This window comes from Stomoxys calcitrans, chromosome 3 (assembly GCF_963082655.1).
Source record: "Stomoxys calcitrans chromosome 3, idStoCalc2.1, whole genome shotgun sequence".
NCBI classification, from domain to species: domain Eukaryota; kingdom Metazoa; phylum Arthropoda; class Insecta; order Diptera; family Muscidae; genus Stomoxys; species Stomoxys calcitrans.
Window position 1 is genome coordinate 114,424,750 of NC_081554.1, and position 16,414 is coordinate 114,441,163.

The 16,414-nt window shown below is 39.1% G+C and overlaps 1 protein-coding gene across 1 annotated transcript; it reads left to right on the forward strand.

Annotated features, from left to right (window-relative positions):
* The first annotated feature begins 994 nt into the window (after positions 1-994).
* LOC106081157 (SWI/SNF-related matrix-associated actin-dependent regulator of chromatin subfamily A containing DEAD/H box 1 homolog) lies at positions 995-10,514 on the forward strand. The gene is made up of 7 exons (XM_013242938.2): positions 995-1,265; positions 1,329-1,492; positions 1,559-2,514; positions 2,596-2,863; positions 9,049-9,195; positions 9,257-9,556; positions 9,642-10,514. The coding sequence occupies exons 1-7, from the start codon at positions 1,154-1,156 to the stop codon at positions 10,269-10,271; spliced, it is 2,577 nt and encodes an 858-aa protein (XP_013098392.1). The 5' UTR covers positions 995-1,153; the 3' UTR covers positions 10,272-10,514.
* Positions 10,515-16,414: the final 5,900 nt, after the last annotated feature.

Sequence of the window (16,414 nt, forward strand, 5' to 3'; positions counted from 1 at the left end):
GGCCGGCTGTTAACAGCTGTTCGAGTGAGACCACCGTGTTTGTATACCTACGTGGACATTTGTATACCTACGTGGACATATTCCAATAACATAATATTTATATTTATGAAAAAAAAAAATATTAATATTATGAACATTTTCTTTACATGTACGAAACAAAGTTTTATAAATATAAGAACTTTTTTCATAAACGGTCATATTCATACATTTTTATTCATTAAGAATTTTCATAATATATATGATTTTTTCATTAATATAATAGAACTTTTCATGATATTTATGAACAAAAGGTTATGAAATCCGATCATTACATTTATGTAGGAAAATTCTCTCTGTGTAGGTCTGCACTGGTAATTTATCCAGAACTTCGTTGTCCTGGAAAGAAGTCATTTTCAAACAAATTTCATTGCACTGCACTATATAGCACTAAAATAAAACACAGCTAGCATTTTGCCTCCTATCTTAAACTACGTTAAAACTAAAGCCCGAATCCTCTTGATTTGAGATAAACTCCAAAACTCGTTTACACAACAATTCAAACGATGTTTTTGACAGCGTTTTTATTGTGAATAGCATTTTTTTATGCTTAGCTTCGATTTTTTTTGAACAGCAATAAATTGGTGAAGCGATTTTATTAAATCTAACTATAAAATTTTATAAATTCAATAAGATATTGTCAGATGTTGCTAAAAAGTGTTGCCTAAAATTACCGATAATAACCGGTATACAAAACAAACGGAGTGTTGCATTTAAATTTTGCTGCAAATTTCCTCAAATAAGTAGATTTGCTCAAACTGAAAATGTAAGGGGACCTCGTTGGAAAACACGAGATTTTCGAAATCTCGTTGCAAATCTAGTGTAAACAAGATATTAAATATTTCAGCTGACAACCCAAAAGTTTCTGCTGCCTTGTTTTTCTTCAGTCTAATGTGCGATTTTTTTTATCGACTAAAAGTCAACTTCGACTTTTCGACTTTCTTACACAAAAAGTCGATTAATCGATTAGTCAAAAGTCGGCTTCGGCTTTAGATCCCAAGTTGTGTCTAGGTCTAGAAAAGCAAGAAATCTCAATTAAATTTCAATACCTGGTAAATGCTTACAAGTTTTTATAAATTAAACTGTCCACTTTGCTGTTTTTGACTTGAGTGAGAAAATGTCAGAATCCGAAGCAGCCGTAGTAAAGCCAGCTGCCAAATCGAGCAGCATAAGTGATTTGCGGCAGTTTCGGATAAATAAAGCAGCAGGAACTGGACAAAAGAAAACAGGTAAGAAATCGCGATTGTGAAGACTTAATTGTGTAATTGTATATCTAAATTGGCTATGATTAGAACGTGTTCCTGGGAAGAAACGTATACAAGTAATGGCCGACAGCGATAGCGATAGCACTGATATGGGCAATTCTCCCAAGAAAACCAAAATCGAGCTGAGTGTAAAGGAGAGAGAGGAGCGTTTTTTGGCAGCCGCTAAAATGTCCACGGAATATGATACAATGGTAAGAATGATATTTTAGCTTTTAATGATGAAATTAAAATAAATATACATATAATGCTAATGCTAGGACATACAAGATGCATTGGTAAGATGCAGCTGGAGCGTTTCAGACGCAGTGGCATATCTTAGAGAGAAATGTGCTCCCAAATTGATTGCTTCTAACAAAATTGTCCCAAATGCTATGGCAAATGATACAAAGCCAGCTTCAAATAAGCAGGTTTCCACAACAAATGGAAGCACTAAACATGCGACTAAACAAAAGAAATCCAATCATTCCGAATCAGAAGCAGACGATTCTGGTGATGAGGCTTATGCTAAGGATCAAGTGTACGATAGTGAGGACAGTGATACAGAGGGCTCTAAAGAAATGACGGGCCAACGTAAAAAAGTATTTGAGTTTATGAATACCGCCTCGTTGATAGAATTACAGACTGTGAAGTCACTGTCCGAGAAGAAAGCCAGTATAATAGTCGACATGAGGCCTTTCAAGGATTGGACTGATCTTCGCCAAAAGCTGGTCTCGAACAAAGCATTGTCCGCTGAGTTGTTAAATAATGCACAGGAATTGATAAACAAGCAAAATAATGTTGCGACTATTTTAGCGAAATGCAACAAACTAGTGCAGAGGTTGGAAGCTGCAATTGAGGCCGGTGCAGGCATTGTGGAACAGCCGAAAATACTAAACGACAAATTCAAGCTGGCTGACTATCAATTAATCGGGCTCAATTGGCTTACGGTGATGAATAAACAACAAATGAACGGGATTTTGGCGGATGAAATGGGTCTGGGAAAGACAATACAGGTTATAGCATTTTTGGCGTATCTTAAGGAAAATAAACTATCAAAGGCAGCTCATTTGATTGTTGTGCCCTCTTCCACGTTAGACAATTGGGCTGCTGAAATCGCCAGGTGGTGCCCAAGTTTAATTGTGGAAAAGTACCATGGTTCCCAAGAAGAAAGAAGGCGTATGCGAATACGATTCGCTAAGGAAGGATTCACTGGTTTCGACGTACTCCTAACTACGTAAGTTATTATACTTTTTCTGTTCGCGATATAATCGTTTCAATTGTTTCAATACCTCTTCATTGTCACTTTTTTTTAAAGCTATCATATTGTCGCTAGTACTCCTGAAGAACGCAAAATGTTCCGCGTTAGTAAATTGCACTATGTAATTTTTGACGAGGCTCACATGTTAAAAAATATGACAACGCAACGATATGCCAATTTGATTAATATAAATGCTGAAATGCGTATTTTACTCACAGGCACACCGCTTCAAAATAATCTACTTGAGCTGATGTCGCTGCTTTGCTTTGTCATGCCTAGCTTTTTCGGAAAAAATGTGGAGGACATCAAAAGTTTGTTCGCTAAGGTAAGAAAAACTTATATTTTTTAAATGCGCGCTTACTATGAAGCGCTTTGCATAAGATCTCACTGGCGAAACAAATACATAGTGATTTTAATTGATCCGTATTTCATGTCGTATAAACATTATTGAAGTTTCAACATTTCGTAATAAGGGAACCATTTTTTAACAATATGTTTTACCATCTAAAGATAGGTCTATCCAAGGATCTTGCCAAGGATTGCTGGGCCTATTTGAATCAAAAGGAAAAAATAAAAAGTTTGCGTTTCAAAAAACGTTTGATTTTTTAGGCCACTTTAATATACATCTTAGGTTTTAACGTGCACCACTATAAATGTGAAGTCTGATAAACCTTAAAGAACATGTAATTATACGTTATTTGTTGTTGTTGTAGTCACATTTACAAGTGGAGGTGGCGATACTCGTCAAGCTTTTATAGGTGAGAAATCTCGTTCCGGTCTATACAACCGATCTCCATGGCGACCATTGGTTTTTAAAAGGCGCCAATATCTCACCTTGTCGTATCGAGCATCATAGGCACTCAGTATTTAAGCACGAGCCGGTGCCACCCGACCTCTCACTGAGACTCTCCGCCACTATCCGCAACCTGTGGTCCCGCCCGGTAACTTCTAGCTAACCTTCTCGAGTTAACACAGAACAGCACACAGTTTGGAGCTCAAAGTTTCAGCTTGAGTGATGCTCATAGTCATTCCACGCCGGGATGCATTATTTATTTTCCCTCTGTTTTATTCCTAAAGGGATGTTTGGGAGATACTAAACGATATTAAATGCATTATTTAACATGGTTTAGTTTTTCCGGAACATCCCTTAAGGAACAAAGCAGAAGGAAACTAAGTTCTTACATTATTAATTGAGTGCTGCGCGATTCAAATTTAAGATGAGTGATAAGGAGACCTCCTTTTTTTGTGAGTCCAATGGTCTGTCACTGAAAAGTGGCAGCTCTTTGTTGAGAAGTTGAACTCGCAAATGTTGGCGGCATTTGGCTAACCATGGCTGAAAAATGTTTTAAGTTGTTCTCGCCGGCATGATTTGAACCCGGGCGTGTGGGCACCATAGGCGGGCATGATAACCTCTGCATCAAGGTGGCTCTCAATTGTTTTTATTTATTATTTTCTAATATGCAATATTATATTAAGGAATTATTTATTTTGAAATGGAAAAGGAATGGGTGATAGACACTCAAATTGCTTCGATTATACCTACCTGAATTTGCTGTTTTTCAGTTGTTTGCAGTTTTCCAGCTGCTGTTCTTCTTTTGCCTGCTATTTGTATCCACGTAGATGTGTCATCTCCAGATATAAGTGATTGTTTTGATGCACTCATCTTTGCATACATTTATATGTAGGTTCCTACAACGGTGAATATTGCTGCTGCTTTTTTGTTGCGCCATATTTTTTTATTTAGAGATATACATACATATATATCAATAGCATAGTTCTGTACAATGTTTTGGACGTTGTGTCCTCCAAAGTTTATCTCAACGATAACTTACAACAAGCTGCGTCTCATCTCTTCTTTCTGTGCCGGAAATGAAAAAGGCGGAGAGTTATTAAGTCCTATAAATTAATACATGCTGACATTCCTAAGGTTATAGTAGAACGTACTAACGGCAAATGAAATGTGCTTGATACTGATCAATGGGCTGATCTATTGAATTTGTTGTTGTTGTAGCAGTGTGTTGAACACTGAGGTCGCAGCCCTTGCCGATGAAGAAGTCCAACGGGTCAATCCGGTACGTACAACCGGCTGCCATGGGATGGGATTGGTTTTGTGTAATGCCGAAGCAGAAGAAGATACTGCCTCCAATAACTCTTGTTAAACATTTACATCGGTGTTCACAAAACTTAATGTGTATTTGAAGCAGAGTTGTTTGACAGATTTCTTTTATAGAACTGTCAAAGAAACCCATTTTAGGGCTTCATTGAGTTTTGTGAATACGACCTTTAGATGTTATAATAATATATATTTAATACTGAGTAGTCGTATAGCAGTTTTTGCATGATATACAATACCTATTTTATTTCTTTTTATTAATTTTTGCTGGTTGGTCTTATTATGATTAGCAATTTAATTTTTCTCCCTATAATATTTTAATTATTCTTATTATCTTTTTAACGATCGCTATGAACAACGATAACATTGTAGTACATCGTATAATCGTACATATAGTATAATCGGTTTCTTCCATCAAAATTATCTACTGTCAGTTCAAATTTGAACATTTTGCATCTTAATTCGCAAATTTTACGCATTAAGTTCTTCTTCAAAGTTAATGGAACTAAAAATATCGTTGAGGATAGCTTTTAGATATCATAGGGATATCTGAGACATGGTTGAAACCGTGCACCCCCTCAGAGTCAGTGAATGTTGCTGGTTTTTCCTTCTGCAGAAATGATCGTCCTGATAGAAGAGGTGGCGGGGTCGGATTGCTTGTGTCGAAGAAATTGACGTACAGCGTGGTATATTCTGGCAGTAATTTTGGAGTTGTTGAGTGCTTACTTGTCAAAGTTGCGTCTGGAAAGATTTTAGTTGCGGTGGTTTGTTTGTCCCATGGCGATTTTGAGTTATTTGAGAACGAAAATTTCGATCTCCTTGTTCGCTATAGCGACATTATTAATATGGCAGATTTTAATAAAAGCCTTTTTGATATATCTAATGCTGTTTCTATTGTTTCTGGGATTTCATTCACCCACAACAATTGTCCAACGCAATTTGACGCTTTTCACCAATCAACATCTTTGATTGATTTTTTTGACGACTTCTCCTGACAGAGTTGGGCGCTCAGTTCAGGTGATTTGTCCCAGCATATCGAGACATGCCCTTATTTCTATCTTTCTTGGATATTGCATTTATTTTACGAATTTAAGATTATACAAATTACAATGATGATGCTATTCATGAGAAAGTTCCCTCAACTGGGGTTTCCAGAGTTTTTCCACCTCAAACGTTGACGAGCAGTTAAATGTTCTATTGAATGCTTTAAATATTTTCCATTCTGCATTTTAGAAGAAAATCCGTATGAATAAGAATGACTGTGAAAACTGGTTGCATTGTCCGAGAAGTACAGAGAATTGGAAGACTTATTGTAGGCTTTGAAATCGCTATCAAAGGGTAAAAAGGAAAGTGAAAAGGGAAGTTCACTTCTCGCTACTTGATAATTGCGAGAATCCAAAGAAATTTTGGAACATTTTGAAAAGCAATGGTCTTGGCAAGAGTAGTTCTAAAGGCTACATTAAATAAGATGGACTCTTCATTCGTAAATAGTCAACTATGTGTTTCAGGTGAGGTTGGAAATATTTAAGATAACTATGGGAATAATTATGGTTTTTCGTTCTGTAGTATAACAGCTTCTGAACTTTCATAGCAGTGAACTCAAACGTCACCGGAAGCGATGGTTTACCTTTGAAATTTTTACAGATTGTTTATCGTCGTGCATCTAATTTTTTGATGCATCTATTAATACGGTTATAACAACTTCCACTTTCCCTAAAACTTGGTGAAAACGGTCAAAATCAATCCCATTAAGAAGAAATCTAGTACAAACTCTTCGGCAGATTTCAGGCCAATTGCACTACCTCCCGTTATCTCTAAAGTTTTGGAGCGTGTGCTGAAACAACAACTTGCTTCTTGTATCGAAAGTAGATATTTGCAGAGCGATTGCCAATGTGGATTCCGAAATGGCAGAAGTACTTCTATGACACTATTGGGTTTGACTGATACTGTGCGCAGGAACCTAGAGGAGAAATAATGAAAAATATGTTCCAATATCCCTTGATCTGCAAAAGGTGTTTGGTAGAGTTGACTATTTTATTCTTGTGTCGAAAGTATCAAGACTATGGATTCAGCATAAGTGTTTGTAGATTGGTGTATTCACATTTGGAAGACAGAATGCAATTTATTAATGCCTGCTTAGGAGTGATGTGCCTCATTGCCTCATTTATTTGATAATATAGGCTACTTGTGGGTGCCTTTCGAATATGCTGATGATGTACAACTGTTGTTAACGGGTTCTAATCATTTTACCAACATCCTTCAATAAAAAATTGACTTTGCGTTGCAGTCATCAAGTTCATGGATGGCACAGAATAGATTTTCTGTAAATGCTGATAAGACAACGGCTCTGATGTTCTCGAGATGTGAAGTTCAACCATCGAATCTCAGTTACAATGGTTTGGCAATAAGTTTTATACACAGTATACATTGCCTGTGCGTTACTTTGGATGATCGACTGCCCTTTGATCTACATGTAGATAATGTTGTAAAACATACAACTGTTGCTCTTCGGCAGTTGTATAATACTGATCTGATTTTACCACGAACTGTTAAAGAACGATTGGTGCATGCCCTGGCCATGCCGAATATATTATATTGTATTGAGGTTTACTCCGGCAGGACAGATTGTGTTATGGCGGAAGTACGCTTGGTTGTTAATAGAGTAGTGTGGTACAGTTACTCTCGTCGACTTTTCGACCACGTAAACCAAGACGTTGAACGATTTCTTGGTTGCTATTTTTTTTAATTTTGTAGACTTTAGACTTATGCTAACATTTTATAAGATATATAGATATCAAACGCCATCCTCTTGTATACCCTCCACCATAGGATGGGGGGTATACTAATTCCGTCATTCCGTTTGTAACACCTCGAAATATGCATCTAAGACATCATAAAGTATGTATATTCTTGATCGTCATGACATTTTAAGTCGATCTAGGCATATCCGTCCTTCTGTCCGTCCGTCTGTCGAATGCACGAATCTTGTCAGATTTAGCTGAGATTTTGTGTTTTAGTATCCCTTCCAACAACTGTGCTCAAATCGGTCCATAACTTGATATAGCTGTCATATAAACCGATATTGCTTTATATGACAGCTATATCAGGCTAAAATAGGCGGAAAAATAGTACTCTTTTTATAGTGAGGAAAGTGACAACAAAAATCAAAGTGTAAATACTTGAAGCCATTGGCGGCATCATTTTTATACCCACCATCATAGGATAGGGGTATGTATATAGTCAATCCGTTTGTAACACCTCGAAATATTCGTCTAAGACACTATAATGTATATATATTCTTGATCGTCTCGACGTTCTGAGTCGGTCCAGCCATGTCCGTCCGTCTATCGAAATCACGATAGCGGTAGAACGCGTAAAGCTAGCCGCTTGACATTTTGCACAGACACAATTTTTGTCCGATTTGGCTGAAATTTTGCATGCGGTGTTCTGCTACGGCTCAAATAAGTCGATAACCTGATATAGCTCCCGTGTAAACCGGCCTCTCGATCTTCCTTGTTCGGTTCCTTAAAGCTTTAATTTTTGCTGGTTTGACAGAAGTTTGGTATTTATATAAATTTGTAGCAGAATCCATGGTGGTGGGTTCCCATGACTTTGCCCGGTCGGTTTTCTTTATTTATTTGCGAAAAATGAATTAAATGGAGAAACAATAAGTACAGATAAAAAGCTTGTTGTGGTATGGATACAAAAACATTTGATTGCTGTTAAATTCCGCTCGCGGAACAATTAATAATTTCAGCGACTATTCCGAAAGCAGAATTGAATACCAACCCTAAGACCCCATAAATTATATATATTCTTGATCGTCATGACATTTTAATTCGATATAACGTCCTGTCTGTTGAAAGCACGCTAACTTTCGGAGAAGTAAAGCTATGCGCTTGAAATTTTGCACAAATACTTCTAATAAGTGAATGCCGTTTGGGTCTGTAAACGGGCCATATCGGTCAACTTGTGACTTGTTTGGTTATGACTTCCAACAACTGTGCTGAATCTGGTTCCAATCGGTCCATAACCTAATAAGCTGGTCCGAATCGGACCATAACTTGATATAGCTCCTATAGCATAGCAATTCTTACCCATTATCCTCTATTAGTCTAAAAAGAGATACTGGGCAAAGAACCCGACAAATGGTGGAGGGTATATAAGATTCGGCACGGCCGAACTACCACGCTTTTACTTGTTCTAATTATTCTGTCCAAGCCCCTTGATTTTGTTTTAATAATACAAATTTAAATTCAATTTAACTTGAAGTTGATTTGTATTGAAAGATTATATGAAAGATTGGTTGCTAAATTTATTTACTACACATTTATCTGCCATTGTGTCACGAAGGTAAATTTCTACTGAAAATTTTTGACTGATTTTCTTTTTTTCAGAAAAATAAAGTCGAAAATGGCAATGAGGAAATGTCCCAATTTCAGGAGACACAGGTGGAAAGAGCCAAACGTATAATGAAACCTTTTGTTCTGCGTCGCTTAAAGAAAGATGTATTAAACCATTTGCCAAAAAAACACACGTACATTGTAAGTGGATATTACATACAAATTACATAGAATATTTTATTATACATCGCTTCTGTTGCAGAATAAAATTTGTATGACAGAAACTCAAAAGCGGTATTACAACGATTTGGTGGAGTACTATTCAAATAATCGTGGGGAAATTTGCACCGGTGACCGTGCTGGAGTTTCAATCATGATGGAAATGCGGAAACTTGCCAATCATCCTTTATTGGGCCGCTATTATTTCAGTGACGACAAACTGAGGGAATTCTCTAAACGCTTGGCTACTGTTGCGACATATAAGAAAACAAATCCGCAGTATATTTTTGAAGAAATGGCAGTAATGTCCGATTTCCAAGTATGGCAGTTGTGTAATAAACACGTAAGTCGTAGTGTATATTAATTGGCTAGAACAGAAATTTGACAATGATTCATTTTACTAATTTCTCCCTGTCATTGTGTTGTAGGAACTCTTTGATGTCACAATACCTGATAGACTTATATGTGAGTCTGGTAAATTTAAGTATTTAGATACTCTCTTGCCCAAATTGAAGCAGGAGGGTCATCGCGTACTCATATTCAGCCAGTTTACAATGATGCTCGACATCGTTGAACGATATTTGGATATACGCAAACATGGCTACTTCCGCCTTGACGGCTCCACAGCCGTGGAGGAGCGGCAAGATATGATCAATGACTTTAACACAGATTCGGACATATTTATATTCCTTTTGTCTACAAAAGCAGGTGGTGTTGGTATCAATCTAACGGCTGCCGACACATGTGTAATCCATGACATCGACTTTAATCCCTACAACGATAAGCAAGCCGAGGATCGTTGCCACCGCATGGGTCAAACGAGGCAGGTTAGCATTTATCGTTTAATATCGGAAGGCACCATCGAGGAAGGTATGTTGATGGTAGCCGAGGAGAAACTTAAATTGGAACAAGATATCACTGCATCGAACGAGAAAGGTGAAGTTCAGGAAACAAAATGCGTTGTGAGGCTCCTAACTATGGCTCTTGGCCTGGACAAGGAGGAGGAAGAGCTTCTCAACAAGTCCATCAACAATTCGTTATCGTCACCTTCCAAGTAAACTCTAATACTAAACATTTGTATTGCTAACGAAGTCCACTACCTTTCAAATGTCTTTATTGTTTATTAATTTATTGGTACAAATTGAAATCCGCCACGATCCTTCTCATTGCACTTGTGTTGATCCGTTTACAAAAACGTCATTTTGTTGTCGATTTTTAATCTTTTCCTAAGCTGGCTGTAGTGCTGTGTGTGCATTCTAATAGTTTTCACAATTCACATAATATGTTGGTATTGTAATTTTCCACAATCATATATACTTCTTTGCCAACAACTATTGGATATTCCTCATTAAGTAAATTTTCATGTTATCGGCTATTTTTTTGTTTAATTAAAAATAAGAACAAATTCCACTACCTTATAAAAATCAACATATAAATAAACTATGCTAAAATAGATAAAAAATAAACATGATATAATATGAATATAATTGTTGGCATTGTAATTGTTTTAATGTAGTGCTAGACTCAACATTTAATGGCTCTTTTAAAATTAAAATTCGCTATTGATACTCATGATGTTTGACAGTGAAACACGAAACACGAAACGTGCGTGCGTTTCAAACTCGAAAAATCTACTGCTTCAATTGTATCTCTTAATATTAGTGAGTGGAGGCCACCGTAGCGCATAGGTTAGCGTGTCCGCCTATGACGCTGAACGCATAGGTTCGAATCCTGGCGAGAACATCAGAAACAATTTTTTCTTATACTAATTTCCAAAAACGCCAGATTTCGGGGATGGATGGTGCGTTTCAAGGGAAATTTTGTTTTCACTCTTATAGTAACCTAAAACCAACAATTTTGTATCTAAATTAGGAGTGGGGTTCATGAGGGGCCGCCGGCCTCCAAAGGTATATATAAACTAATAATGACAATATAGGGCTCAAATGAAAGGTAAGAGTAGAGTAGTAAGTGTAGAAAACGAATCTGATATCCAAATGGGCGGAGTCAAGTGATTGGGGGCCCTCCATCATTAAAACACCCCCAAAAAGGTCCATACTTACCAACAATGGAAATAGGAAAGGTCCTTAGGAGTCAAGCACTATTCTGATAGTTTTGACATATTCCTTATTAAGTAAATTTTCATGTAACCGGTTATTTTTTTGTTTAATTAAAAATAAGAACAAATTCCACTACCTTATAAAAATTTACAATAAATAAACTATACTAAAATAGATAAAAAATAAACATGATTTTGAATATAACTGTTGGCATTGTAATTGTTTTGATGTAATGCTAGACTCACCTATTAATGTCTCTTTTAAAATTAAAATTCGCTATTGATACTCATGCGAGATATTTAATAATACGAATGTGGATGTATTGCACTATCCAAGACTGGCTGCAAATATAAAATATACTTCATCTTTAGAATCTTTATTGGCAACATATCAAATTGAACATAAAAATTCTACTTATATATTGCAACTGATTTGCCATTTGGGCTTGTTGCTTTAACATATGTAGTTAGATATATGTTTTTCAGTTTAGATGATAGAAGTGGAGACAGTTTTATAGAATGTAACCTTCAGAGCTGCGCTTCAAACTCGAAAAACCTACTGCTAAAATTGTATCTCTTAATATAAGTGAGCTGGGCGTGGCTGGCTAACCAATGGCCAAAGCGGAAGAATATCCCGATATTGGTTTTGTGCGATTCGGAGGAATTTTGAAATGGAGTACAAATCTTCTGAAGTATATAAAATTAATTTGTGTTTGTTTGTATGTATGTTCCGTATAGACTCAAAAACGGTTGAAGCGATTTCCTTGAAATTTTCACAGATGATGTATAAAATACACGTGGTGAAAATAGCGTAAATAGTTTTTCGATATCTGAAGGGGGGAGGATCCTCCCCCTAACCTTTATTTTCAAAAACGCTTGAAATGGGGCATGGGTGGTGCGTTTCAAGTGAAATTTTGTTTGCACTCTTATAGTAACCTAAAACCAAAAATTTGGTATCTTAATTAGGGATGAGGTACCTGAGGGGACCGCCCGCCTCCAAAGGACCAATAATGACAATATGGGGCTCAAATGAAAGGTATTTGAGAGTAGAAAATGAATGTGTGGGGTCAAGCGATTAGGGACCGCTCCACGCCCAAAACACCCTTTATAACGGACACATTTACCAACCATGGAAATATGAGGCTCAAATGAAAGGTCTTTCGGAGTAGAGCACGAATCTGATGTAAACTGTGGCTGACCCCACAAGATGCGCCATGTCGTTCAACCGTCAATTTATTGCGCATCTCGAGAGTGACAGAGAGTCCGTGGTCTCCGAGCCGATGGACAGCCATCACAATTTACCGTGGGTGAAGTTACAAATGTCATCCGTGACTCAAAATTATCAAAAGCGTTGGGTCCCGACGGAATCTGTATACTGATGCTGAAGAATCTGGATCTACCTGGAGTTGAGTACCTTACAACTGTACTTAACCTGTCTTTGAACATTCTTATTTTGTTGTTGTTGAGCAGTGTGTTGTACAATGAGGCAGCAGCCCTTGCCGAAGAAGAAAGATGACAGAGTGATCCCGCTACTGAAGCCTGGAAAGGACCCGAGTTTGGGGGAGTCGTACGGACCGATCTCCCTTCTCTCACCAGTAGCAAAGACGCTTGAGGCATTACTCCTCCCGAGCCTCGTAGGAGAATTTCCATTCGCCGAGCATCAACATGGATTTCGAAGACTGCAAAGCATAACAACAGCTTAGCATGTTGTGATAGGACGGTCCTCGCGGTACTGGACCTATCATAGGCATTCGACACGGTCGGTCATGCCAAATTATTTGAGGTTATCGCCAACACGTCCCTGGCCTGAAACGCTGGATCGCAAATTATCTGTGTGGTCGCCAGTCTTTTGTGGAATTTAGGGATAAGAAGTCGAAGCACCGTAGAGTGAAATAGGGAGTTCCCCAAGGTGGGGTGATATCTCCGGCACTGTTTAACCTCTACCTATCCTCCATTCCTCCCCCTCCAGACGGCATAAAGATCGCATTGTATGCGGACGATTGTACGATCAAGGCATCAGGCCCCTTATCCATTGTTGACATCTGCGATAGATTGAACGTCTACCTCAACGAGCTAGCCGCATATTTCGCTGCAAGAAATCTGAAGATATCCGCCACCAAATCTTCAGTCACACTGTTCACTACAAATACGCGTGAGGTGAATACTGAGCTGACTGTTATGGTCGATGGAGAAATGATTCCGACCATCAAGTGTCCCAAAACACTTAGCGTCACATTTGACAGCTCTTACACATTCTCCCCACATGCCACAGCATTTTGGGGTGCGGACAAAGAACCCTTGTTGACCACATACAAAGCAATTGGCCGGTCTGTGGTAAGTTATGCAGCGCCAGTGTGGTCTCGTCAACTTTGTGACGCGCAGTGGAATAATACTCAGATATGTCAGAATGTCGCCCTCCGAACTGCGACGGGCTGTCTCCTCAGTTCTCATGTGGACCACCTCCATCAGGAGACAAAGATCCTACCAGTGCGAAGACATAACTACATGCTGTCTAAGCAATACCTTTTGGGCTGTGATCGTAGAAACCATCCAAATCACCATCTTGTGGATAGATATCCACCGCCCAAAAGCCTTATGGTAGATCTACATGATCTAGAGCGTGAGCTTCAGCGCCACAAGAGAGAACCTCTTGATCAAGCGGCATATCAAGTGGGTCAAAACAACATTCATGCAGACACGGAAGCAGATGCGGTAAATGGCTACGGGGTGAATGTAGTCCTTGGAGAACGACCGTCTCCCATTGCACCTGAAGAAATTGACTTCCCCGGGAAACCAAAGTAGTTCTGGCTCAATTACGTTCTGGCAGATGCAGACGCCTCAACTCCTACAGAGCAAGGATTGATACTGACGTACAAGATGTAACCAGGGACCGCACGATAGACTTCACCTGTTTAACTGCCCAGCAAGAAATTCGACTCAGACCCAGATCCCTGTGGACGCACCCCATCTTAGTCGCAGAGTTCCTGGGTCTTGACACTCAACAGAATCAGGCAGACGAAAGATAGAATGCAGCAAACTGCTACAGCAACAACAACAACCATAATTCTTTAATTACCGTTACTGCGTCCAAGGACGGACTCGTTATCAAAAATTTGCAAAATGTGCTTATTTGTTCGGATATCGGTTTTGTAGAAGGTTTGGTTGAAAGGAAAGTGTGGGTATTGATCCACCCCATGTCGCTATGGGCATACACCTATGCCAGTTATCGGCTTGTTGTGAGCTCTAAAATAAAAGTCACCTCGAAAAAAAAAAATATAGGTCAGGAATTTCGTGTTACTTACTAAAACCATTTTTTTGGTCTAATTTTAATTTGGTTTCAAGTTGGTTTTATGATTTCAATAGGATATTGTCCAGATTTTGACAATCGATATTAAGTGCCTTTTATTTCCATAAAAGTTTACAAAAACAAACTGAAAAAATCCAATGATGGGAAATCGAGGATCCCCCCAAGTGAGTTTTGAACGTGCGAAGGTTATGAAAACACAATTTTTAGATATTTCAAGAAAATACATTTGATAAATTTTCATGAACCTTACCTAACCTAGATGGCCAAGGTTAGGTAAGGTTAGAATGAAAAGAGGGTGTGTATATTAATATTTATTAATGTAGCCACATTTGCATGTGGAGGTGGCGATCCTCGTCAAGGTCGTATAGGTGAGCAAGCTCGTTCCCGTCCAAAGGCTGATCGCCGTGGGAACATGTTGGCCAATAATCCGCCTTGTCATATCGAGCATCAAAAGCACTCAGTATTTTTGCAAGAGCCGATGCCGCCCGGCCTCCCACTGAGACTCTCGTACTCGGTAGCTCGCAGCTAAGCTTGTCGTGACAGATATGAGCACCACACAGGCCGAACCTTAAAGTCCCAGCCTGTGTGGTGCACAAGCTATCCCGTGCCGCGCTCTAAATACTATAAACATCGAAAGAGAAGATCTAAGTTAGGAATTCCGTGCTACTTACAAAATCATTAATTGTTTTCCATGCTACACCCCTATGTTGGTTTATGTCTGATATTGTGTCCCCAGCTAAGTTCCGGTATCTGTTAGCTACGAAAGCCGGGCAATGACATAGGAAATGTTCTATCGTCTCATCATCTTCCCTGCATGGCCTACACATGCTATCACTTGCCGCACCGATTCTTACTTACTTAAAGTAATAGCCTAGTCTTCTCACGATCAGGATCTCCCCAAAGGATTTTCGCCGTCCTGCCAACCGCTTCGCTGTTCCACAGGGTTACATGCGAATTCGTCGCCCACGCTCCTAACTCGGAATGCGTCGAACCGAAAGGTTCGGGTTAACCAAGATTATTGGCGGCAGTCCTCTGGCTTTCACTGCAAAATTGTCTGCTTTCTCATTCCCAGTTACCCCGCTATGGCTCCTCACCCAAATAATGCGGATCATGCCATTCTAAGAGAAGGCGTAAATCTTCTTACATTCCAAGGCTGTTCGTGATCTTACGTCCTGGTTGTTATGGCCTGTTTACTGTCCGTAAAGATGTTCGTACTCAACGTGCTCGCGTTAACACCACTCCACCTCACGCATTCCGTGATTGCCCGGGTCTCCGCCTGCAGGGCCGTATTATGGTCATGCTGTCTAAAACAGATTTCTCAATGTAGATCCCCAGGCCCACACTGTCCTCTAGCTTTGATCCTTCCGTGTAATATGATCTTCCAGATGGCAATACTAGGTTTCCGCCAATTCAAGACTGTGCCGCTGGCAGCAGTGCCTCGCACTCGACCTCAAGTGTCGTCTCAGGTATCCGATTGGAAACCTCTTCCCTTCATTCCAGTTTTCCTATCGTCGTCTCGATTATACCGCGATGCTTTGCGCTGCTTCTACCCTCAATACATTCTCCCATCGCCTTAGGTCTCATAGCCGCAGTGGCTGCCTCGCACATAATCTGTATGTCTATCGTTCGGATATCTAGAATAGTTTCAAGTGCCCTAGTGGGTGTGGTCCTCATCGCTCCGTCTATGCCAAAAAACATGTTCTCTGAACTTGTTGTATTATCCTTACGTTGCACTTTTTCTCCATCGCAGTCTACCAAACAACTGTACTAGTCCACTACTATACTGTACACCTGTAGAGCCAGTGGACAACCCTAGGATTCAGGCGCCATTTCGAGCC